Source organism: Dinoponera quadriceps, unplaced genomic scaffold (genome assembly GCF_001313825.1).
Source record: "Dinoponera quadriceps isolate SergipeBrazil2010 unplaced genomic scaffold, ASM131382v1 scaffold1476, whole genome shotgun sequence".
Lineage (NCBI taxonomy): Eukaryota > Metazoa > Arthropoda > Insecta > Hymenoptera > Formicidae > Dinoponera > Dinoponera quadriceps.
In genome coordinates, this window is record NW_014555863.1 from 1098495 (window position 1) to 1124569 (window position 26075).

Sequence of the window (26075 nt, forward strand, 5' to 3'; positions counted from 1 at the left end):
TGGGCTCTCACCTGTCGTTGAGAGCGCGACCCCGAAATAATTAGGAATCGCGACACGCGGTACGTTAACAAGGGCTTAAATATACTCGGTACGGGCGCGGGGTACGTATTAAGCAGGCTCTGGCCAGCTGTCTTGCCTTTCGTTAGGCGGCTGTGCGGAGAGAGAGCACGGAGAGGGATTTTGAAGGAAGTAGAAGGTGACAGAGGAGGGAGGGGTCGGTCGGTCTTCTTCCGCTCGGAGCCAGCCTCGAGCTCGGCTCGTTTTTCGGACGACGCTACGCGAAAGACTCTCGGGCGGTTTTAAAGCCGCAATTTGTCCGGCCGTGAGCCGACAATTAATGTAATTACGCGTTCAATGAGAATTACCATGCGTCTACCACGGTTGCGCGCAGCTGCACCACCACCACCTTCGTTCCTCCGCGATCGTGATTTTTTGCGATCGCGCGGCTAGACCGTAAAACACCGAGCTGGTCGCTCCGGAGAGAGAGGCGGACGGCCCTTCGTCTTCTTACCGTTCTCCCCCCTCTCCCTTTCTCTCTTCATCATTCTCTCTCTCTCTCTTTCTCTTACTCGCGAAGAGAGAGAGAGAGAGAGAGAGAAAGAGCTTCGTGGCTTCGCAGCGCCTGTAATATTTTTGCCTTCGTCTTGCGCCTTATCGCCCGCAACTATTACCTGCCACCGGTCGGAGCGATCGTTGCCGGTTATGTATTACCGAATTTATGAACCCTAGATGCTTCACGGGCAGATCTCCCTCGCGGGTCCGCGATCGTTACGTTGTACCTCGTATAAAGCTACATATCAGCTTAAGGGGTGAGGCTAACTCGATTAGTCGCATTATTGGTATCGGATAATATGCAGCGCAGGGGTTCCTGCGCTACCGGGGCATATTAGTAACAGAATCCCTATAAGGCCGTCGCGTTTGATATTACCTGCCCACCTTCCTCATCCTCCTTCTCCACCAACGCTTCGCCGCGAGCGAACACAAGACCGCTGCGAAGGAAGGAATAAAAAGGTAGCGCGTATTCTTGCCGGCGACGACGTCGATCCCCCCCTCCTACCGCCACTTGCCGACGTATCGGTTATAAGCGGGGCATAAATTACTCACACCGTTGGAAAAATGCCGAAGGGGGAAGGTGCAGCGCGCCCAAGGAAACGAGTCCGCCATGTTATCGCCCCAAATTGATACGCTCTTTTACATGGATTTTGACGCAACCTTTTTTTCCCACAAGATTTATCGTTCTCGGTAACGTTAGCGCGTGCACGGCACGCTCAAGTTTCCTCGAATCCCCGATAACGACGACACGACGCACCACTCCGAAATTCGTACGAGATCTTATTCCGTGACTTTGGGGAGGGGGGGGGGCGACCGTACGAGTACAACACGTTCCCCTTCTCTTCGGTCGTTAATTTTATTTTAATTAGACGGAGATGTATATCACGCAAAACCTGCGACCTACATAACCAATTTTCCCGGCGGAATGCCAGAAGGGGACGATCGGATTCGTCCGCGGGATCACGGTTAGTAACGAGGAATAGGACAGGCAGGGACGAGAAGAGAGAGAGAGAGAGAGATGCATACAACGCGCACGTCGTCGCGAGACAACGCAAGCTGCATGTCCGCGAGGTCGCGTGCTAACACCAACCACCTTCCCTGCCGGACCTTAAGTCTGTGGTGAGAAGCCCCGTGTTTACGGTATCCCGTTTCTTTCTCGTTTACGCTCGCGCCCTATGCAACCGATGCAACACGCGCGACGACGCAGCGCCGCATCGACACCCGTTATATGACCCCTTTTATTTCGATCTCCTTTCGCGCTTTAATCAGTCGGGCACGGACGAGTGTGTGTTTATGTACCGAGCAATTAATTTATTCGGCTGCATCGCACGAGTCGATCGTTATCGGGCCCATTGCGGGCGAAATTGTCGGCGAATATCGAGCTGGTAACTCTTTAATTACATGCGAACGTGCTCCTCGCGCGCGACAGAGGGGTGCCCCGCACTTCCTTTCATCCGGGCGTATCGCGTAGCGTCTTCGTCACGTTTTCATTAAACGTCCCTCGAGTAAAAGTTGGGGCATCGTGTGTGATGATTCCTGATTGGTAGAACATCTGTCTCCCGTTAGTACGGGAGAAACGAGTGGGAGTGAGAGAGAGACGTATCGACAGAGAACGCTGCAATGTGCGTGTGCACGAGTGATGCATATATTATAAGTACTTAATTTGTAACGTAGGATTGATTTCTATATTATTTTCATTTTGTATAATTGTTAGAAGCGATATTTACGAACAATAGAGGAGAAGGCGATATTGTACCTTGCAGATATTATAGCCCCCCTTAATGTCTCCGTTTTTCGGTAACGAATTCTAGTGATTACTTATGGAAACATTTGTTTAATAGTCCACCATCACGCAGTGACGATAATATGCCAATACACAATAGTCAGCATTTGTTACGACGTATTTTTACTTTCAAGCATTTCGTTTTCAAGGTACATTTTAGCATTTAATTACACATTTTAATTACGCATTAAATCACACACTTCCACATTTTTCGTAATCTTGGGTATATTATCATACGAATATATGTTTACTTGAATATTTTCGTTCGTTATTCAGTATTGTATTCCGTTGTATGCAAATAGAGTTATGCAAAATTAAATAATAGCATGACGTTTTGCTAAGTCGGCTCACCACTAAAAATAGATTCGATATCTTTTTTCCAAAATTTTCAAGTGTGCGTCGAAATAGTTATTCTATGAATAATTCAAATTAAGTTGAAACGTTTATTCGTTTTGTAGAAATTGTCCTTTTGACAGTATCCTATCTGAGTTTTATTCGACAATATCTATTTTCTGACAAGTAAGTCAGTGTCTATATTAAAAATTCACTGTTATATTCATTGTTGTTTCTTCTAAGAGACTTTATTTCGAATAAATATATAAATTTGTAACAAAACACTGTATTTTAAACAAAACTAATTTTATCAGGAGAGTCACATTACCGCCCCTATTTTTCTTAGATTTTGCAGTGTCGCCACATTTTCATAAATAACGTCTACTAAGTAATAAATATTTCATAACTTTTAGTCTAGAATCGATTGAACAACATTTTGACGAATATGTCTTTAAGTTTTCAATTAAAAATATTGATTATTAATAAAATTATTATACGCTATGTAAATGGGAGAGGGCATAATACCACTTTCTCCTCTCTCTCTCTCTCTCTCTCTCTCTTTCTCTTTATATATATATAATAATTTTCTATTATAAAATTACATTCCCAATTGAACTTAAGTTAAAACTTATCATAAACACAATGCTAGAAAATTTTGTATTGTTTATATATATACGTAAAATACGTTATTATCAAAAGTATTGTGGAGAATATTGTTCGCGGCAGTTTCATGAAATGCCGATTATTATAAAATGTTATATAATCTTAAATTTCAGCAAGCCGTGACTAGAACGATTTAAGCCTTTCAAATCTGTAGTTCTCTATTAACGGCAGACTGTGTCCTAACTCTTACTTGAAGAACACTAGTTTCTATATCACTGACATCGGTTGTCCCTGTCTCATCCCGGTAGACAGATGAGCGCAGTTTACGGGCTCGTCGCGGCGGTACTTCATTGCTGCTCGTCTTATTACGAACACGTTCGAGTTGGTGTTCTTAGATCTCTTTTTTTTTAACCAAATTTAGAGGATGTAGGTAATCAACTTTTAGTATTTACAACGCGTCTCAAACGTACACTCGGGAAAGAGCGAGACACGGGAGAATCAGAATAATCCGAATCGACACAGTACAGTAAAGTTTCAGTAAGCACCGCGCTTTCGTAATCGTAGCCAGTCGGCGAGCTCAGGTATTTGTGAAAATACACAGCAATCTTATCTGCTCGTCCTTAAAGCCGATGCCACACTTTTACCGTATACTTATATGTAAAGGCGGAATTGTAATATTGTCGTTAATTATACTATTGTCGTTAAAGCGGCAATAACGTATACGAGCGTATGGAAGTGGGTCGTGAGGTAATCTTTTATTGCCAGTGTGCTATTATTATTAACGATTATGTTTGTTGGGATCGCGATGCGCGGACAGCGCGGTGTACCTGCGCATCGCCCGGTAGCTCGTAATGTTCGCAGCCAAGTTACTTACAAGATTTCCGCACGTACCTCGTCGAACTCGGTATAAATTTATACCGTAAACGATATCGTGCGGCCGCACGCGCGGATATGCTAATCACGGGGGGGACTCGCGTCTCACGACTCGAAGTATAAATTCGAACGTTTCGCATCGCGTATGTAAGAGAGAGAAAGAGAGAGACGGTTTCAAGATACACGCACACACACGCTGTATAGGATAAACCCGCCGTAAGAAATACATACATGCCGCGGTAATTGCTCTGAGGCATATTTGATATTCGATACATGGCAAATCGCTTTCACGAGAGAGGAAGGAGCGCGCGCGCGCGCGCGCGAGCGAGGGCTCCGAGGAGGAGGCGTAATACCGGGCCCCTCCGTATAAAGTTATTCCACGAATTATATCGAGACATTGCGTGACTGCGAAACTTCCCAAAAATTTCCGTAGGTAGTATAATAATAACGCGTGTACCAGGATCTTCTTTTGATCTCGTGTACGGGTCGGCGATGCGGTCGATAATTAGATTAATTGACGTTTGTTGAATAAAGCCCTGTAATCTGTACCGAATTGTCCTCGGTAGCGGAGGAGAGTTTAATGCAGGGGAGAAAGCTCCGTCCAGAGAGCCGCTTGGCGTGCCGCGAACCGGTAAAGAGAGCAAAACGGACGTTCGATATAAAAGTCAGCGGATTGATTCACGAGAGTGTCCTTGGTGCGCGCGCGCGCGCGCCCACGTATGTGTGTATACCGAATTCGCGTGGTAAGGTGTTGCACGTGTTTTTCGCAACGAGTTACATGTGTGTCTCGTATTAATACCCGCCGGATCCTCGGAAGCGAATTCAGCCGCCGCGTCGACTCGTGAAATCCGATTCCCCGAGTAGAAGACGGCTGATTGCTTCGTAACTGCGTAAATTGATCGTGGCGACAGTTGAGAAAACGAGACGGAAGAAGAGAAAAATGAGACCGCGCGCGCGCGCGAAAGCGCGAGTACTATTCTTAACTTAACACGCGGAACGACGCGAGATACAGATATATTCGAGTGAGACGCCGTTAGATCGCGTCCGTTCGATGTCGGTCGTTTCGCTCCGAACCGACAACCCGCGAGGGCTAAGACAAGGCCAGGCGCCATTGTTCGGCCGTTTATCGCCGCTTCTCCCGAAGGGCGAAGACGATCTCCTTCCACCTTGGACGAGCGCGCACGCTGCAACGACGATTGTATTATCCCGATAGTTAATGCTATTTCGCGAGCCGAGTTTGACGAGTTTACGACGCGATTCTACGAGGATACAGAACGGACGGTCCGCGACCGACTGCCCCCTCTCCCCTCCCCCCTCCTACCTCTTTCTCTCTCTCTCTCATTCTGTCTATCCGTCTTTCTTTCTCTTTCTCTTTCTTTCTCTCTCTCTCCCCCCCCCCTTCTCTCTCTCTCTCTCTTCGCCTCCAGGAACGTTGATTTATGCCCGACGTTACCTTTGCCAATGGATTTACATCCCGATATTTATTATTCGCAATATTATCGCGCGCGCCTTTATTGCGTTAGTCGAAATGCCTTCACCTCGAAGACTCTCCGGCCGTTCAGCCTCTTTCCACCTTCTTTCTTTCGGCTCATTCCTTTTTCTGTCGGCTCCGCCGGCCGCCCTCCGCGGGCCGTCACGCTCGATGCGATCTCCCGAAGCTTATATCAGTAGTCGTTTTAAAAGGAATATTTATTACGCGCGGAAAACGCGCGCGCGTCAAAGGAAAGAACGCGTGTGCGCGTTCGATAAGTGCGACGGTGCTGCTTTCACGACTCGGTGGAAAACTGTTCAAATAGCGCGACGGAATGATCGCGCGTGTGAAAGAACCACGTCCGATCGGAGGCTTTCCCAAGACGATTTCGTGCATAACGTTCGACGTGCCGTGATCGATCGAGGGGGGGTTGCCGTGCGGCCTCGTCTACGAAAGAGAGAGGGAGAGAGAGAACACGCGTGTTTCACCTCCGCCGAAAATTCTTCCGTATTCAGGATCCTCTTCCGCGAAGCGAGCGGCGCGCGGGAACACCTCTGTCCTGCCGTGTATCATTAAATTAATGTTAAATGAATGGTTACGTGGGGGCGTGATTTCGGGGCAGATCGTATCCCGCTGTATTATTCCGGCAGTAAATTCGGAGCGATTATTCATTCAAGGAGTCAGGAGAGCCACTGTGGGCTCCCGTTCTCTCTCTCGTCGAGACACGCGATCGTCCCTCGTCGTCTTTTGTCGTTGTCTCTTCTTCTCTCTCTTTCTCTCTCTCTCTCTCTCTGTCTCTCTTTCGTCTCCCGAGGCGGCCTTGGATCACGCCAAGTTTTCGAACTCGTGCCATCGTGTGTGATCCGGCGCTGATATTTAGTTATGTCTATCTAGTTAACGCGTACGTGCTCCCGCACGGAGAAGCGGTGTACGTGTTCTCCCGAAAAAGCTATTGCGTTCCGGATCATTTCGCACGCGGATACCGTAGTTTAACGACCGCACTGCGGAGCCATGTCTTAATGAATATGCGCCGCAAGTTGTCATCGGTCGTCATTACGGAGAGCAATTTGCTTCGAGCCGATATATCTTGCTTATAATAATATTACTCATGTGACGCATTAATCGTTATAAAAACCGACAAGTCGGCCGACTTGGGCCCGCTCGGATGTTGAATCTAATCTTTCCTCGGGATTACGAAATTATCTCGAAGCCGACATGTCTACCGCACGAGATATTTCGTCTACGACACAAATTTCCTGTGCGTACAAGATAAGCTCGTGTATGTAATTACATAAATGGCCGTAAAGAATTCGAGAGCCAGCAACATCCTGCGTGTACACTTTGCGATATTTAGTCATATTCGCCGCCGGCACGGTCTGTCTTTGTGCAACAACGGTTGTCCGCGCTACAGCACATGCAAAGCTCGCGGTCAACGTGCGGTACGCATCCCACCGCAAAATTGCATCCCCCTTTTCTTACTTGCAACTTTATTATTGCTGCCGAAATCGAAAAAAAAACTACCATCTGTCGAAATTCGATCGCAAACTGTTGCATAGAAGGATACCGCTCGCGTTTCCGGGCGCGCTGAAAACCCGACCGCAAGTGCTACCGGTCTTAACGCGACGCGTTGTCGTTATTGTTGCAATGAATCGTCGTTGAGTGCAACGACTCGCGAGCGATCGATCGAATTGCACGTTTGCGAAGAGGCGGAGAATTTATCGCGCTCGTCTGGTGCTGAATATTCTGTCGTAGAAAGTCGACGAACATGTAGAAACATAAGAGGAGAAAATTATCTCCGCGTTTACCGCGGATACGACAATTTCACGAAAATATACGAGGTACGATCTTTAATGATCCTTAATGATTATATAAATTAACAAATCGTGCAAATCGTGAAACATATCTGTCGCATGTATAAAAGAGATGCCGATTCCTTTATTCATCCATTTTACGGAAAGTTTCGCGCTGATTTCTACATAGACGTAGCCTCACTTGACGATAACGCAATGCTATTGAGATCGTCATTTTTTAAATAACTTCCGGGGAAACACAGGCCGTCAGGTCAAATAGGAAATCGCGGTTATCGAATAGGATCCTATCGGAAATATGTCCCATAGATAATTATTATACCAGAATCACTTTTCGTGATAGGTGTCGTGATTATTTTATCGCTATTCGACTTTTTAGCTTGACTCATTCTGGCTTCCTTGTGCCATTTCTCACAGACCGATCCTCGCGTCTTCGTCCTATCTCGTTCCGTCAAGTAACGAACATTTATTAAAGATTCGATTACGACTCTCTCATGCGGTCGTCCGATGCCTCCGACATTCCTGCAGAATATTTGTCGTCACGATCGATTGACGGAGATCGCATAGCGATCGATCTTGCTTTCCGCTCGGCCGTTTCTTTTCTTTCGGCTTTTTCTTTTCTCTCTTTTACTTTTATCTTTGTATCGATGACAAGTGTTCGGGCTTGAAATTCGGTACGGTTATCTGATGGTATTATCCTTTTTCCCTTTTATATTTATACTTACCTTGAAGGCGCATTTAAGGCATTTTAATTGTAAAATGTTTCCGTGAAAAATTCCCGGAAGTTCTTCTTAGAATTGGGGAAAATAAGAATCGTGAGAAAAGGGCCATCCGACGATGAGAATTATAAATCGCGAAATATGACAAAAGCACAATATCAACCTTAACGGTTAGATAATGCCCTTCTGTCCTTTTCGAATAATATTTAGAAAATGATGCGGTTTTTGTAGAGGAATCGGAAGATAAAGGAAAAGGCATCCCCGCCGAGAAGTTCAGTCATGTGGCCGACATATGGCTGCTCGGCCCAGATCCCGTTTCGTGTGACAATAGATTTATAGCAAATTTCCGTTCCCGGAGTTTCAGGTTGGCAGGGATTAGCTTTTCATGGTGGAATATTTGACGCCGAAATCAATCCTCGTGCTATAGTATTGTTCCGATTTCCGACGAAGCGTTATTCGCGAGAAGCGTTAGAAACCTTGGAATTTACTCGTGTTTGAAGCGTGTTCTCTCTTATAAGTCTCATTCGAATCAGTAATTCGTGACGCGTACGAGCGAGACAGCCGAACGATAAGGAGGCGTCTGTAAGGGATGTTTCTAAATGGACATTCCGGACGTGCCTATAAAATCCTTGCTCTTTATCTCTCGGCCCTACCTTATTGTCTGTATCACCGAAATAAATGAGCCTCCGATCGTGATTACTTGGTAAGTCGTCGTTATAACTGTCGAGAAGAAAAAAGATAGGCATAACAGATAAGATTGACGCAATAGAAGAGAGGAAAGAGACCTTTAATGATTCACCCGTTGTTCTTACGTAGAGCTACTTCTGAGACGATTAACTCTCCAGGTAGTAGACACGCTTAGCAAAACAGCCCGCCAAAAGGCCTCGATAGAAATTCTTGCCGTTCCAGGGGTGTATGATTTTTCGGGGCTTGGGGCTGATACTATTTCAGGGATTCCTTAACTGCTCACAAGTGAATAAAAATTGAAACAGAGCGTCTTGCTGATCAGAGCCTTGATGCTTCAGCATCACAACTATGAAAAAAATAATTTCATCGGTGTGATTGAATTTTCCGGCCGCGATTGACCGAACAAAATCCTCCCCTACAGGAGTCTTTCTGCTCCTGCAGTTGAATTTCACACGAAGATTCTTAATCGGTAGCAGAGATATCATTTCTTGTCACCGAGTTTTCATCCGTTCCTTATTCAGTTGTAGGAAATTAGTTTCTCGTCTCGCGTATAGTATCTGTAGAAATCCGTCAGTGTTGTACGGGCGGCCATTTTCCGGCTACCTGATTCAGCGGAATGTCTACTACGTCGATCGGTACAATTTCAACGTACATCGAAACATAGAAACTCAAAGAAAGCGAAAAGCATTTGTTTACCTGTGGTAAGGTCACCGTGAAGAAAGAATAATAAAAATGTTCATGCCGGCGGAATCTGTTGATTTTTGATTCGCACATTAGTGCTGACCTTTCGTCTTGTGTGACAGAAGTGCCCGTGATAAAATTTCAACGTCGGATTTCCCGTGTCGCGAGCAATCGCGGCTGGATGAGTTAATGGGTCATAAAATCGCGCCGTAGTCTCCCGCTTTTCTCCGCTTGTCTGCTTCCTACGCCCGTGTTAAGCCCGTGTAACCCTCTGGCGCGCGTGGTCGTTGCACACTCGAGCCCGAAGCCTCTCTCGTTTCTTCCCCCGGAATTGACGGCGCACGGCTTAATTGTTGCCTGCCGGTAAGAACAAACGTTTCGATGCGCCCGACTACTTTTCCGAGGTTCTCTTCCTCATGGCGAAATGATCCTCGGATTGCCGCGAGATTCTTGGCAATGAAACTTGTCGTTTTAGCGGGAGAGCCCTGAAGAATTATATGACTGTAATATCGAGGCTAAAGCACGGCCGGCTAGGGAAGAATCGCGCAAAAACGATAAGAACACGCCTGAAACGGAACGACTGTCGTTTCATTCGCTGCGCGCGCCACTTCTACGCGTGTTCTGCATCGAGGAAACGCGAACCCGGTATCTCGCAGGAAGCTTCGCATTTCAACAAGCGTAATATCGATCCTAATTTGAAGCGTTACCCTTTGCGACCGTGTGAAATCTTTGCACGAAAAATTCTACTGTATTTTCCAAATAATCATTAATTTATTATCGCAGCGGTCGAAGCGAAACGTCATATATCTCGAGAAAATGAAGAAGACAAAAGAAAACGGAAGAAGAAGAAAAATATCAAAATAGAAATTTTCCAGTCCGAACAGATCAAAGAATTCGTAAATGAAAGGAAATGCAGGAAACATGGAACAGGCCGCATTACAGGATGTTCCATGTTTCCCGGCACTTCCTCTCGTCACAACGAAATCGCGATCGAACTGCGTGCTCCATCAACACAACTCGTCTCTCTCCCTCCCTCTTTCTTTCTCTCTTTCTCGCTTCGGAATCGTTTGAATTATTTTCTCAGCTTGAGTCCTCGGAAGGTTGCCTCTCGGACATCGGACGCCGCCGTAGCGGCTCGCGCGCGCACTAGCGTGCGAGACAGACGTCGTAGAGGTCGATCTCGCGTACGACGGCTCGTCGTCGGGGAATCGGATCGAGAAATGGCGATACAGAAATACCGAATAGTTGTCTAAAAGTGTGTGACGGACGGACAGCTGGCCGTCATTAAAACCCCATTAGCAAGAAGCTCCCCTCTGGAGCGCGGGCGCGAGTCAGCCCCCGAGTTCTAACAATATCTTCCACGACGCTTCGCCACCACCCACGCTATTAATATTGCTCTATACCTCCCTCCACGGTTCACTCTTGCCATCCCACCTCGCCCGCTCTCTCTCTCTCTCTCTCCTCCGCTTTACGTCGCGCGGCGATGATGCTCGAATTCCGTTCTTCAATTTAGACGATCCGTCACTGTCCCGCGCTCGTTCGACTGTTCGCCGGCGAATCTCGCTTGTGAAATCCGCGGAAACGTTACGTTACCCCTCTCTCGCGTCCGCCGGGTTGCGTAATTTGTCATAGTTTTATTTCGGCGCTTCTGCACCCAGAAATAAATTCATCCCGATCGCGGCGAGATCGCGCGGGCTGAAGTGAGGAGGTCTCCTCATTCGAGACGATCCTGTTCTTCGATCGATCCCCGACATTTTTCCGCGGTCGCTCCGCCGTGACGCTCGAGACGAGAAAAGAGACGAAGAGAGAAGCAAAGTTCGCGGGTAAGGAGATGACGGGTATGTGGGTCAAGTTCGAAATAACTACGCGCTGGAGTGCGTCTCGTGGTCTCGGTTTGTCAGCGGCGCGCGGTGTCTCTCCGTCGCCGCGATGATCCCGCTTTTATGCCTTCTTCCGTTGAGATCTGCCGAGATACGGCATTACGCCGGCCTCGCGCCTCAATACGGTATTGAATCACAATCGCGCACATTCGTATTCCGTGTCGAGTCGTTCTCTAAATGGTTGACCCTGAGGTAGTAGTTGCGCGGGTTCGAGTCCGGCGAGTCTCGTCGAGAGTTCTTTCGCGGGGAAACGATCGTACGATCCGGTAACGTGCAATTTTTACGCCGCATCTCGCGCATTCACTGCGACCTTTGCACACCGCGGATATATCGACGTGCGCGTGACGTTACCGAGACGAACCGAAAGTGCCGAGACGGTCCTTTCTCGCGCGATCCTCGCGCTTCAAGACCGAAATAAACGTTCGTCTCTTTCTCTCTTTCTCCGTGTCGCTTTTTCCTTCGTTGCTTCGCGCGTACGCCGGAGAAGATAGGGGACATGGAGGGAGAAACGATGACGAAAAGAGGAGGAAGACCACGAACGATATACGAGAAAGACGGAGAAAGAAGAGAGAGAGAGAGAGAGAGTGCTCGCGCGCGTCTTGCCTTCGGTCTTTGTAGCGGCAGATCAAACTCGGCGGGTCATTAATTAAATCTGGCGGAGCAGCCATCGTCCGTCCGTCTTTCCACCGGCGTCTCCGATTTACTTTACACGAAATACGCCACGGTTATAAATATGGGCGCTCGCCATGGGGACCCTTTTCCCCGAACTTGATCTCGCGGACCGCCCTCGAAGCGACAGTCGCGCGTACCAGACCTCTGACACGATTTTTTCAAAGGAATCATTATCTAATTTCGAGCCGCGCCGTATAAAGTACTCGTGAGAGGGAGAGAGAGAGAGACAGATAGAGAAAGAAAGAAGGGGGGAGGGGGGGATCGTGATGCCCGCGCGGGACTTGAACCGCTTCTTTTGGCCGTGTCTCCCACGAAGCGTCTCCCCCCCCCCCTCCCTCCCCCCCCNCTCCCCCGATGGGGGGTTGCGTAAGAAGGAATTGATAAAAATAATTCGCTCTCGCGGTGAAAGAGAAAGAGATACGGCATCGTATCCCCGCGGTACGATCTCGAATCTGGCAAACACATGGAAGGCCAGGGGGGAGAAGAGCAGTGGAACGAACGGTCGGAACTTTCGTCTACGCGGCTGGTCCTGATCCGACGAGCTTCACTCCTAGCCTACTTTATCTATGTAGGAAGCCGGGGAAACAATGCGGCTCAATTTGCCGGCGATCGTAACACGTGGTCCGCACGTGGATGGCCTCCGTTCGTATGCGGTGGTGGAATTCGTCGTCTGGTATCGCGGCGAATTAGTCGGCGAACGTGTCCCGGGTGAGAGACGTTCACTTCGGTTTATTTCGGGATCTCGCATTAATAATAATGACATCACGCACGCACAGAGGACGATAGGCGCGCGCGCGGGAGAAGGGAGAATCGCGCGGCGTGGATCGGTGGGTCGCGAGATCGCATCCCCCGCCGTGACGCGCAGACGTACCGCGGGACGTTTCACCTAAATAGACAGCCCTGATCGATGTGCTTTCCCGGCGATATTGATAAATAAAAGCGATTACGGCGATGACGATTCCTATGGTCAATGAATTTATATATCTGACAAGCGCCCCGGCGGAGCTGATAAATCAGTGCTCTTCCGTCCATCCGGTCCGCCGGGTGGACACCGGGGGTAATCTCTCAATCTAAATCGATCGATCTGCCAAAACGGGCTCCGTTTCCGAGCCTGTTTATCATCGGGCGCTTATGAATTTATTTCACGAGGCCGGGGAGGGGAGCCGAGTTACTACACGCGTACTCCTCGCGCGGCGCACACGAGAAAAAGATCGAACGATGAAGCCGTGATCCCCGCGTGGGAGCACCGCGGGAGGGCTCGCGGGAACTCGTGTAGGTACTCGGGGCTTTCGTTCTTATTGGGCATCGATAAACGCCGGGACCATTCCTCCGATCGTTACTCTCCTCGCCAACTCCTTCGCTTCTATCGCGCGGATCAACCGGACGATTCTCGACGCGCATCACGAGATAGAGAGAGAGAGAGAGAGAGAGAGAGCTCGCGGTTATAAGACCCGATAATGTCAGACGCGATAATTCCCATCATCTTTTTCATGCTCTTACTCTTAATCTTTAACGTAAAGTTCAGTGAGAATTCGGTAATTTTGCACCTCTCTAAGGCGCAGTCAGTATGTTATCATCGAGAAGCAGTCACTGGTAATAATTATAAATTCAGCGCTGCAAAGGTCCGTTAATAGCACCGACTGTTTCCATCGGGGAACTCTAATTGCAGAAACAGTGAAAAGAGATATTATTTATTACTTCTTTTTTATATTCTTAAGATGTTGAGTTTTCACCTGAAATACTCTTGATTGTGGCTACATTGATTTAATTTGTATCATATTTGAAAAACACGCTTATCGTGGTGGGACTCAAGCATGAAACCTTTGGCTCTTGAGTCTGTTACCATACGAATTATGCCGAGTATGACACATGATTGAATGTATACTTATATGTATGTATATTTCTGCTGAGGGAGGGACGCTTGATAGCGATTTGCAGCGAAACTTAGAAACTGAAATCAGTGAAGTATAAGACAAAAGAACCAAGTGGAAGTGCTTCTACTAAAATTAGTGAACAATTAGTGAACATTCATTCAGTGTTGTCGACTCAAAATTTCAAAATCCGTCATATACCTTTCTGATATGAGCCAAAAACAAGCCGAAAGTAGCAAATGTACGTACGTTCTACGCGCAAGCGCAAAAAAGATACATAGTTTTGAAGATGTAATTGCCTTGATATTATGCGAAAATAATATAAAGTGAATATATGAATTCGAACCAAAACGTCGCATGTCGTGTCGTTTTTTTCGTGAGAACTACACATTTACTGGCCACTGCGTCTCTTACAAGACCTAACTATGAATATCACTTCCGTAATGAGGTTTGATTAAAATTTAATTGAAAAGGGGAAAGTAAGCTTTCTTCGGGAAATAAAGTCCGCCATCTCGGCGCTCCAATAATCCAGGAAATACGCTAAACCGAAAATCAGCTGAAAGCATGACTCTCGCACTCTAGTTGACATAAATAAGAAAAGACATAAATAAGAAAAGGAGAATAAGTTGGGAACACCGTGCTCACTGATTATCGCTACAATACTGTTTTACTGATTCAGTCAATGACGTTTTCACTTATTCAACTTAAGACGGTGCGTTAACAGTTCGTTCGAAACGAACGCATGTTCAAACTGTCGGCGTCGCGGAGAGCAGTGTCGCACGTCCGCCAGCAAGAAGGTGAAATAAAACAGGGCCGATATAAAATTCTTCCTACGTGACACGCGAGGTTTGTTTCGCGATTTTTCCGCGAGTTTTCCATTTGACCGTCATCGCCGATAAGTCCCCCCCCCTCCCCCTCCCCCCGATAGCTCTTCCTCGCGATAGCGCTATTACTTCCAGCCTTCCACCATTTCAAACGCAACTGTTAATCACCATATGTCGCACCGTTTCGAATTCCCGCTTGTCTTCGTTTCGAATTCATTGCGTCCTATATTGTGCGCGCACCGATTACGCGGCGCAGGGGCGGTGCGAAGTATTCATAGGAAGAACTGAATATGGTAAACCGCGGGCTCGCGAGCTGCGCCGACAATATATGTAAAGTAATTATTTTGAAGTCGCTTCCTTCGATATCGGCGCGATACGTTCGCGACTCATCGGCCGCCGAGGAAATGAGTTTGATAACGCCCTCGATAGCGCATCCTATTTCACGCGTTCGCGTATTACGCGGCAATATTTCGTTATGCACGCATAGGAAATTATCTGCATTGCGTTAGAGATAGGGCCGTCCTTTTTCTTTCGTTTTCTCATTACCACGGGATTATGCGGTATATATTCTTTCGATAAAGGTTTCCGAGCGCAGCGGTGCGCGAGGATAGGATAATGCCGGCAAAATTATGCGACGAAGGAAAAGAACGACGAATCGTTTCGTGTATTAATGCGCGCCTCCGCACGTCTCGCTCTAACTCGCTCTCGTTGCGTTCTTTTCTCTCTCTCTCTCTCTCTCTTGTGTTTTCTCGCGCATTTTATTTTCCGCTCGGCCGCATTTATACCCGTACACGACGCGTGTTTATAGCGAGCGGCATTCACGATTGTCATCGAGAGTCGCTCGTTTATCTATCCATTAATTTTCATGCTCGCTCGTCGCGGTATTTATTTTTAGTGATATCTAAATTGCCAAGTATGCGCATACGTAAGGACGCTTTAAAGTCGCACGCTACTTTCTCAGCGACAATTTTTTTTCTTTTTATTCCAACGCGATGATCGCGGAGTCGGCTCGCCGAAGTCTTCATACGCTTTACGCGTCGCACTTTTACGCTCGTCTCGCGTTTTCTTTCCTCCTCGTCGCGATGAGCGCGCGGCCGATTTGGAAAGGAGACCTCCGGGGTGTTTTTCGCCGACAGCTCCTTGTCTTTATGATATACGTCCGTGACAAGCTATTGCCTTTTCATTTGGCGCGCGCGGTCGTATCTAATCGCTGTTCAAAATGCATGTACGTGCGCGAAAAACAATCTGAAAACCCAGGGAAAAGAGAGAGAGAGAGAGAGAGAGAGAGAAGGCGAGCACATCGTCAATATTTCGACCGAACGTGTAGTACTCACAATCAATCCGCGATACTGTTGGAAAGTGATATATTAGTCCGCGCGCATAGATACGCAGCGCGAATCAGTTTCGAGGTATCGATAAGTTTTTTTCCCGTATCGCGATGCATTTCAATCGCTCACGGCGCATCCTTGGCCTTGCAGCCACGATAAACGTAATTGCGGTGGTCGTAAAACAGGCTATACCACCAGATTTATTGCAAGGAAGAGCACGCGGTCCAGAAATAACAAAAGGAGAGGGAGAAAAAGGAGCGAAAGAAGAAGCGATATTTGCGTTCCCGTGCGTGCGCCCCGTACCTTTTAATCGCGAGCCTCGTTGGAGATAAAACCGCGCGATTTGTCGAAAGTGATTTATTTATGCGGTGCTTAACTCACAAGACGAATCGCCGCGTGCGGTGAGAATTACTTTCGTGTCTCCCGTTACCTCACATAATACCGCGTAATAATCCCGTATATCATTATTCGAATGTAAAATAAAATACCGTTAGGACACGTACCGCGTTATAAAAGGAGTCGCTTAAAACGCTCGCTTTGGGAATATATTTTGAGAGCGCATTTGTAAAACGTCGCTGTATGCGTCCGTCCGTGTTGCGACTTGAAATTGCGGCTGTAATGCTGTTATCTCTTATATATCAGCGGAACTATTTCCCCGTAACTTTCCACATTGCAACATTGCGTATCCGATAACATTGTTCTTTTGCATAGCGGCGAGCGATTCCACGAAGCTGTAAAATACCGGCGCGACAATTTAATCGCGTAATAACTTCCAGGAGATCTCACCGACCAGCGCGCGACCGTTCTTTCCGCGGCTTTCGATACGGCGTTTCGATTTAACGAAGTCTTCCTTTCACTAAATCATCACGAGCTTCTCTAGCATTTGTCGTGAGTAGATGTTTTAATAATAATACCAATAATTTTGATACCGTTATCGAAAAATTATTCCTCCGCCAGATGTCCGTTACTTAAAAGAAGTCAAAGTAAACCAATTCCTTTTCTTCACAGTACGAGTTATATTTTTCCCCGTGTGCGCACACACGTTACATTTCACCTGGGCATTAATCGTTCTTTCCAGCCGTATAAATAAATTGAGCGATCGACTATCGCTCGTGCGGACGTCTCGATCGACGAAACAAATTATACTCTTTCGCGCTGCGTCCCCTCCGCGTTAGCGAGAAGCAATAAGCAAATACGATTTCGATCGGACGAGGGCATATTTCGACCGGGACGCTCGTATGAGCCCGGTCGGACGATAATATCGCTAATCGAGATTAGCGAATATCCATCTGATCACGGGAGTCCCTCAATTAAACCGCGATAGTCCCGCAGTAATTAGAATATTTAGAGCCGTGCCGTCTGCAGTGCCCGGAGCGTTTAGGCGATGATTTACAAGCCGCGCCGAGGCGTAACACACGCACAAGAGAGGCGCGCGTGCACTCACGCACGAACTCACGCACTTTCTCGCACCCACGACTCTTTGTTGCGCGCGCGAGTACACCCGCGAAGCGTGGAAACTATAAGGTATAAACAATAAAACAATCGGATGGTGGCGGCGTGGCGATAAATCACGGCGGGCGCAGTTATCCGCAGTGGCTGCAGCGCAACGGGGTATAAACGCGCCGCGACTCAGCCTTCGGTAAATTTAGCTATTGTCGTGCCTAGGATATATTAAATCTCGTTAAAATGTCTTCATGAGGACCGCGCGCACCGGCTGCAAAGGGAAGGAAAGACGGAATTGGAGAGGAGGAGAAAGACCGTTCTGCTCTGCGAAACTATGTAACACGGCGTGACGAGTGCCGTTAACGTTTAATGTGTAACACCGCGTCTCGATTTCGTACGTCTCGATTTCGTACATCTCACGATAATCCATGGATCGACGGCCATTGATACGTTTCGTACCTTCGGTGATGGCTTCTTCGTGTCAACGGGCTGGACGATGCAGGACTCCAGGGCGATATCCGACTGCCGGGCAGGGAAATACGCGGCGATCACGTGGTGGACGACGTGGTGCATGAATTATGCAGGAATACCGACACACACGCGGATGTCTCTTCGGCGAGACACGAATGTGGGAGTGTAGTGATTCTCTTCCCTCTTTCTTTCTTTTTCTCTCTCTCTCTCTCTTTTTCTTCTCGAAGAATGGATCCGCGCCCACTTATTTATTTAAGACGACAGTTCTACCTGCCGTCCCTTGCCCAAACTCGAGCTTTCTCTCGTGTCCGTCTATTGATTTATTCCGCTCATCTTGGGCGGTTATCGAGGGATAAAGAGAATACAGGTACGATCGACGGCGCGCGCGATCTAATCTGCCGGTCTCCGCGCGCGAGTAAACACCGGACGAACGGAATACTTTCTCGTTTCGTTTATTCCCGTCGCAGTGAATATTCATTTACCGAGGATTCGGATTTTCATATCGAGGAATGGACACGCCGGTCAAAGTATACGATGACGTCACGGTCATCGGCGATAATGCTGAATCGACGAAGAAAATAAATACGACACGAGCTACGACGGATACGTACGGACAGAAGTGAGATTTATATTTGACGCCGTGGAAACGCACACGGGATTTTTTTACTTACGTTTGATATTTCATGCTTACGGATTTTTGCGTCAGTTCGATTTGTGACGGAAGGGAGATTCGATCTTTTCGTGTACGTGTACTCTCGATAATTGCGCACGCCTCCTCCGTTTCGGGCCGCGTTTCGGCGGATACGCGGAGACAGCCGATACGTGTGCCTCTCGTCACTTTCCATACGAGAAATTCAGACACCTACGTGCGAACGACTCGGTTCGGACTAGAACAATGGGCACCCTCGAACGCGGGCTCTCTACCGTGATTATTGTAATGACGGTGTGTGTGCACCGCGTCCGCGAACACTCGAATGATATAATTCGCAACCCCGCGCCACACGCTGAGAATAACGATGCCGCGCACGGTGTTAACCGTGCGGCCGTAATTTATTCTCTCACTCCTCCTTCCCCCCCCCCCCCCNGCAGCCGATACGCCGCTTTCCACGATATTTCTCGCGTTAACGTTCGCTTCCGGAATACACGGCGACTTTCGCGATATGCGCGTTACCTCCGAGAGCGTCGGCACGTAGAACGTTAACGTAACGGCGACGTTCGATGTTTACCAACGCGTCCGATCCCGTGAGAATGTATATGTGTATGACAAAATGTTCACCATTATGGTACTGTTCAAAGGAATGTTGCATATAACATTCCGTGCACCAGGAATAACGTATTATACCAGGTGCACCATATGTGGAACAGCGTATTACTTCTTGTAGATCCTTTCCAGAAGAACAGAAATCTGCTGGATTTTCGAAATGTGGCGGCCGTTCTTCGATATATCCATTCTTGAATCAGGCTTATTTCACAAGATTATGAAATCGCGGAGATGTAAAGTTATATCATAATTTAATAGCGTAACGCGATCGCTGAATGTTCTCACAAAGTTTTTCCATACTCTGAACCTGTAAACATCAAGAGGTTGAATCATTCGTAGTTTTCTTTGGTATAGTTAAAATCTGTATATCTTTATGATGTGGCATAAATTCTCGAGGTCTTGCAGGACAATGTCCGCTCCAAGAGTCCAATAATAGCACACTAAAACTTCCACTAAAAGGTACAAACTAATAGGTACAAACATTTGTAAACCAAGACTGAAAGTGTTGCATAGTTAATTTGCCCGATTTTGATGTCTCAATGAAAACGTTTGTAGGTACAACCGTCTTCTTGATCATCACTTTTATAATCTTCTTCAAATGTTTTCATTTCATTGTCCGCGACAAATTCTACGTCAGATAAGTTTGATCCCCAATAATTTTCAAATTCTAACATAGTATCGGTTTTTAATATCAAATGACACATCATCGAAGTTTGTATTATATTTTTTATCATAACGCGTAATTCGATTTCTTTATCATTTATAAGTATTTCCGGAATATTTGAAATTTGGAAAAAAATAATTAACATATTAAGAACATTCGCAGGATTCATTTGTAATATTTTGACGATTTTTTGCACTTGAATTAATCGTTATTCTTGCAGGTTATATCTTATACTGAAATTATTGCAAGTTTTGTGTTATTTATATACCTGATAGTAATATCACGTTTATATATCAGACATATCTTATATCACACTTATGCATTGTATTATTATTAACTGACGTGATAACTTGATATAAAAATGATATCGCTCTGTTAAATTAATTAATGATATCAATCAAACATGTACGTGATGTTTGATATAAAAATGATGTCGCTTTGTCATATTAATTAATAATATCAATAAAGTCATATCTGATATAAAAATGATATCATTCTGTTAGATTAATTAATGATATCAATCAAGCATGTACGTGATACTTGAAATAAAAATTATGTTGCTCTATCATTTAATAATAATATCAAAGAAGCACGTATATCATACCTGATATAAAAATGACAACAAATTTTCAAAAATATAAAAATATAAATATAAAAATGAAACAAATTTTCAACAATTTCTTAAATAGCATTTTTTTTTAAATATTATTGACGTGAATAAATAGAGGTAATTTTGTTATAAAACTTTTGTATAAAACATTTTTTGATATCTTGAGTAATTTTTCAGATATCACGAAAATTAAAACTGCTTTATATATAAGGAGTGATTTCATCCCTTAAAACCGTTTCTTAGCCGCAACTGATATTTTTTTAATTTACCTATTTATGTAATCTAAATATACAGAAAATTTCATTAAGATCAGAATTTAACATTTCGCGAGGTTTCCTTTGTTATACATATTTTTCTCGTCAGAATTTTATCACAAGGAGGATTTCGAAATGTCCGTCCTTTGAAAAATTTTCAGACGTAGTATATCCAATGTGATTTCAATGTCACATTTTATTCGAATGACGAGAATGCTCGAAAATCTGGTGGCTGTCGGTTAGATTGGAATCTGGAAAGCGAGCATGTTTCGTATTTGATTAGGATTCTATTTCGTGGCGCTTATTCACTTCTGACCACCACCGTGGAGAGTCAATATTATCACACGTGCTCAAAACGCCGACAGAGGGACAGTTTGTCGTTCCTAGCTCTATCGAGTGCCGTGTTCTTCGATCGTGGTCCCATTTAAGATTGGAACGAATGTTGATACGTTTCAACGTCGGATCCACCTGCATTCGATAGACGTGTTTACTTGAGTCCGCCTTTTCCAGGTAAAAGCTCGCCTCTCGTCATTCGAACTCGAAGCTCCGATGAATTTAAATGTATGTATATATATTTACATTTTTTCTTAGACAAAAAGAGCACTCTCCGTTTCTTTCTTTCTCCAGCGGTATAGTGGCGTGTTCGTCTCATGTTTTCATTTGAGGACAATTTACCGGCGATTAACGTGAGACACGGGGAAAAATAGGCGCAACACGCGATTCGACGCTCGTCGTAGATATTCGAGAATCGCGCGCGAGATATTTATCGAGAGCTTGAGTTAATTCGGAGCGAGGAAAAAATATGGAACGTTCATCTCTTCTCTCTTGTTTTGTTTTACGATGGTCATTTCCGTTCTCGGTAATGCGACTTTGTACATTTTTATGCCCGCAGCGGCGCAATGGGCATGGCTGTAAAACACTTATGACACCCGTGGCATAATAATGTTACTCGATAGCGACTATCTCGGTGTATATAACTCACCGCATTCGCCATTTTCCTAATTAATGTTTAATGCTCCAATATCTGCCCTCCTTACTCACGATTATGACTGCACGGTTGATATTACGTTATCAGCCGATTCCACCTCTCCTTATTCTGTTCTGGTCACGTGAACGTATACGCCGACTGTCATCGGTTTTTTTTCGCGCGTCGGCAAAATTAGTCCACGAAGTCAACAGAATGAGAACGAAGTGATCGCGATTATTGATCTCTCAAGAGACTGAAGAGATCACTTTGTTTCATTAGCCTCTCGAGGATATATTTATACGATTAAATAACTCACGTTATTTAATCGGTTATACACGGTAAAAGAATACTTTGCACTTGTGTTAAAATCGGTTCTTGTTAACATTTTTGTGCTAAATTTTTAACATACCCGTGTGTCAATTTAACATATTGTGTTTATGTTATCTTAATATTTTGTGTTGACATTTAACATGTGTAAGTGTTAGAATAATTTATAAATGTTAAATATTTATGAATATTTATAAATGTTAAAATAACATTTGTAAGGGCTAAAATAATAATAACATTTTGTGTTAATTTTCGACATAATATTTGTGTTTTCAACATATTCACTTTGTGTTAAATTAACATAAAAATTTGTTGCGGACCGTTTGGGCACATGTGAAAATGTGTCAAATTGAACACAAAATTAAAATTAATAAATTTTACCGTGTACAAATACTGCGTCTAATACTAAGCTTTGCCTGAATCGGGACCGAACGATCGTTGTGTTCTCTCTTATGATTTCAGTCGCATCAAGAGGAAGATGCGTCGGATTCGGATCCTGACGACGATAGTACCGAGGACTTGTATCAACCGCCGCCGCTTCCGAGCACGCAATCTCCACTGGATACCGGATCGTTGCAGACCGCCAATAATTTAGTACCGAATGCCGCATTTGCATTCCAAACCTTGCTGGGCACCCATCCGCAATTTATAAAGATGAAATTAGAGGTGAGTATCGGAAAATGTCTTCTTTCCGCGCGTCGGATCTTTCGACACGTTCGTTTCCGCGTCGGCCGCGACATTCTCTTATCGGTTGGACGCGGATGCAACTTTCGCGAAACGGTCGCATTGTCGAAAAGTTCCCTTTGCGTTCAGAAGTCCGTCGAGTTTCCGTGAAGATAAGCGGCCGCATAATTCGTCATAAAACCTGCTCGAAGGAGTCGAGCGTTCGTTGACCTACAAAAGTGGCAAGGTGGAGTGACGCGACTCGTGGAAAATCGTGAGATAGTCGTAACAGCGGACGTTGACAGTCATAAATGAGTTACCATCGTGTCACCGCGACAAAAGATTTCTTCTTTTTATTACGCAACCGCCTAAACCGGATGACAGGGCCTGGCGAGCGCAAATATCTTTTATGATCGCCGTTCTGATAAGGAATCCTACGGTATTCCCGTGCACAATAGCGTTTGTGGCGACCGTGGCGTGAAAATTAGTCGGCATAATCTTGCGCAGGCGGTACATTTTTTATACAAGATCGACACCTTCTGCCATACCTTATCAATGAATCAATTAATCGTCAATCTTCTGCAACACAGGAAATCATTTGCAATCTCTTGCAGAATGACAGTGAACTGCTCGAAAATAGAGGATTGGACCGTGCGTTTACTGAGGCCGCAACCAATGGCAACATAGGCTTCAGTCCTGCCCTCGCTTTCGCCTCGCAGCATTTCTTGCAGCAGCACCAACAGCTGCATAGTAACCATTCGCAATTGGGACATTTCGGCAACGTGTCCAGCAGTCGCATAGTCTCGCCCGTCAATACCCGTCACAGTGAGGAACTAACGTCTCCGATCGACAGCAGTCCGAGTAGCACCGAGGTCCGCGAGACCAACAACAACAACAACAGCCACAGAGAGCCGCATAATGCGCGCATGGAGTGCACCAACACTGTGCAGAACAACATTGCGGGAACGAGTCATCAGCCAGGACCGAGTCAGCAACCGGGACCGAGCCATCCGCCAGGACCGAGTCCTTTGCCGGGATCGAATACTCAGCAGACCAGCTGGAGTTTCGAAGATCAGTTCAAACAGGTATGTCGAGAACAAAGTACATCTAGTCACTCCGTGCCTCCGTTTCTCGGATAGAATATCTGCGCTATCGTCGACCGTTGTCGCACGTGCGAAAAAAGAATTGGTTGTTCGTATAATACAACTGAAATTTGCTCGCTAGATCCCAGTTCTTAACTATGGGGGGAGGGGGGCTAAAAGTTAGGCACAGGGACAGAAAAATCAGCTAAATTAACCAAATTCCAGTTTTATCATACGGAAAGTTGATTTTCAGCTGTGATTTTCTTTTCCGTGCGATCAAGATAAATCTATATGACATCACCGTTCTGATCACGGGTGGGTAAACCTTTGAATCTTTGCTGGGTACTCCTTGTTGGAACGAAGGCTGGTTGGCTTCCAGCTTTGTAGTGAAAGTCGGAATTTGCGATGAACGTATCGAATATAATTCGGCCTTGTCGCGTGGCTGTCGAAGTCTCCAAGAAGTGCATCGGGAGGGCAGGTAGGGCATTAACGATCCGATAACTTCCGGGGGGTGTAGCATCGGCGGCCGCGACTCTCGGCGCGGCCGGGACTTGGCGTGGCGCGATCGCGCAATCGCGCGATGCCAGGCCGAGTGTCGTGGGCGTGAATAACTCGCGCGGTCGCCTTTGTGGGACACTGGTTAGTGCCAGGAGGGACGTGTAATTACGACGGAACTCTCCCCCTGCACGAGCGCGAGACGAGAAACGACGGGCCGTGTGGAGAGAGAGAGAGGCGCTTTAATTAATGCAACGATGGAAGCTAATTATTATTTTTACACGGCCGGGAGATAATTACCGACCGACCGACCGTCTGTTCGCCCGCGAACGGCAAGTTCGTTGACGGTGTTCCGGAGAAGAACGAGACGATCGACGGAGGAAGGAAGGGAGGGAGGGAGGAACATTTCGGAGCCGGGAATAGCGGATAGGATAGCACAGGGGGAGGACGAAGTTATAGAATTAGCCGGGCTCGCATCGCAGCCTTGTTAACGCTTTTTGCAACGGGTCGCCGCGCACTTCGCTCGCGCCTGCATTTTTGCCATATGGGGTCGGGGCCCGGTCGAAGGCCCGGTCACCCCCCGCCGCCCCGACCGCGGTTTTCGCTTTTTGCGAAGAGGGTGTGGTATTGGATTACCATTTAGATTGTTGTTCGCGCGCGCAAGCCCGCAAAATGCCGCGATACCTTTTCGCCGGCCGCGCGACAAACCCATTTCGGGGATGCCCACCTCGCAGTTTAAGGGGAACGGCTTTCGAATGAGTGCGATCGGTAATTAATGAACCCAAAGTACCGTGGACCGACGAATTTATAGGCTTGTTTCGTTTTAGCTGAACCAGTGCTGCACTGGGACTTCGTTCCTTTTCCTTTCAACGAGACAGGTTATAACGTTTGTCTCGCTTTCTACACCGATAGGAAATTACGATTAGTTTCGCTGTCAAACATTTTAGAATAGTAGCAACGTGCGTGTGAAGTTATTATCATTGATACTATAGTAACATTTATTAGAAAAATTATTCCCCTGGTTATTTTGGTGATTAAAGGATACGTTTAGCGCCGCAACCGACTATAATTTTCTATCGATGTGGTTCGGTTACAACGAACGAAGGTTATAAAATCGCGCGACGAATATATTCGCATCTTCGTCGCGCTTCCGGGGGAGTTCGCGCTCACACTTTTGAAAGCTCGAGAAAAGGCCGGTTTCTTCCAATATTTTCAGCGGATTTTTTCGGTTTCCGCTCCAAGAGTGGGGAAGTTCACGCGGTTTGGTTAAAACCCGCGACATTTGCTTTCATCCGCAAAGAAGATACGAAACCGAAGAAATCTGTGGGAAAACATGAAGCCCGGCATTCTCGGAGCCTCCGAGACTAAATTCGCGTGTCGCGGGACGATCTTTCCGCCGAAAAATACTTCACGGGTGAGAGAGGAGCGTCCTTGATCGGCGAACGGATTCGGCCGTTTTCGCGGAACGAAGTGTGGGCGCGGAAGCGTATCAGCTTTGATTGAAACGTGTGCAGCGGGCGGAACTCGTGTGACGCTCGCGGATAAACGGGGGGCGGAAGAGCGGAGCGGTGAGGAAACGGGGAACAACGAGCGCGGGAATGGAAATAGAAGTCTCCACCTACTCGCCGAACGGCGCCCCGCATCTCACGGAGATCGCATCCATCATTCCGCCGAGGGCGTACAAGCTGGGTCTTTAATCTTTCTTCTTCGGGGTGATGGTGGTTTCGTCTGTTTTACCCTCCCCTCGCCCCCC

The 26075-nt window shown here is 46.4% G+C and overlaps 1 protein-coding gene across 1 annotated transcript in view; it reads left to right on the plus strand.

Annotated features, from left to right (window-relative positions):
• LOC106745636 (trithorax group protein osa-like) overlaps positions 1 to 26075 on the plus strand; it is a 122385-nt gene that overhangs the window by 20610 nt on the left and 75700 nt on the right. Inside the window, exons 3-4 of the mRNA XM_014621425.1 lie at positions 22545 to 22748; positions 23360 to 23830. Of these exons, the coding sequence (XP_014476911.1) occupies positions 22545 to 22748; positions 23360 to 23830 (675 nt within the window). The remainder of the gene's footprint in view (positions 1 to 22544; positions 22749 to 23359; positions 23831 to 26075) is intronic.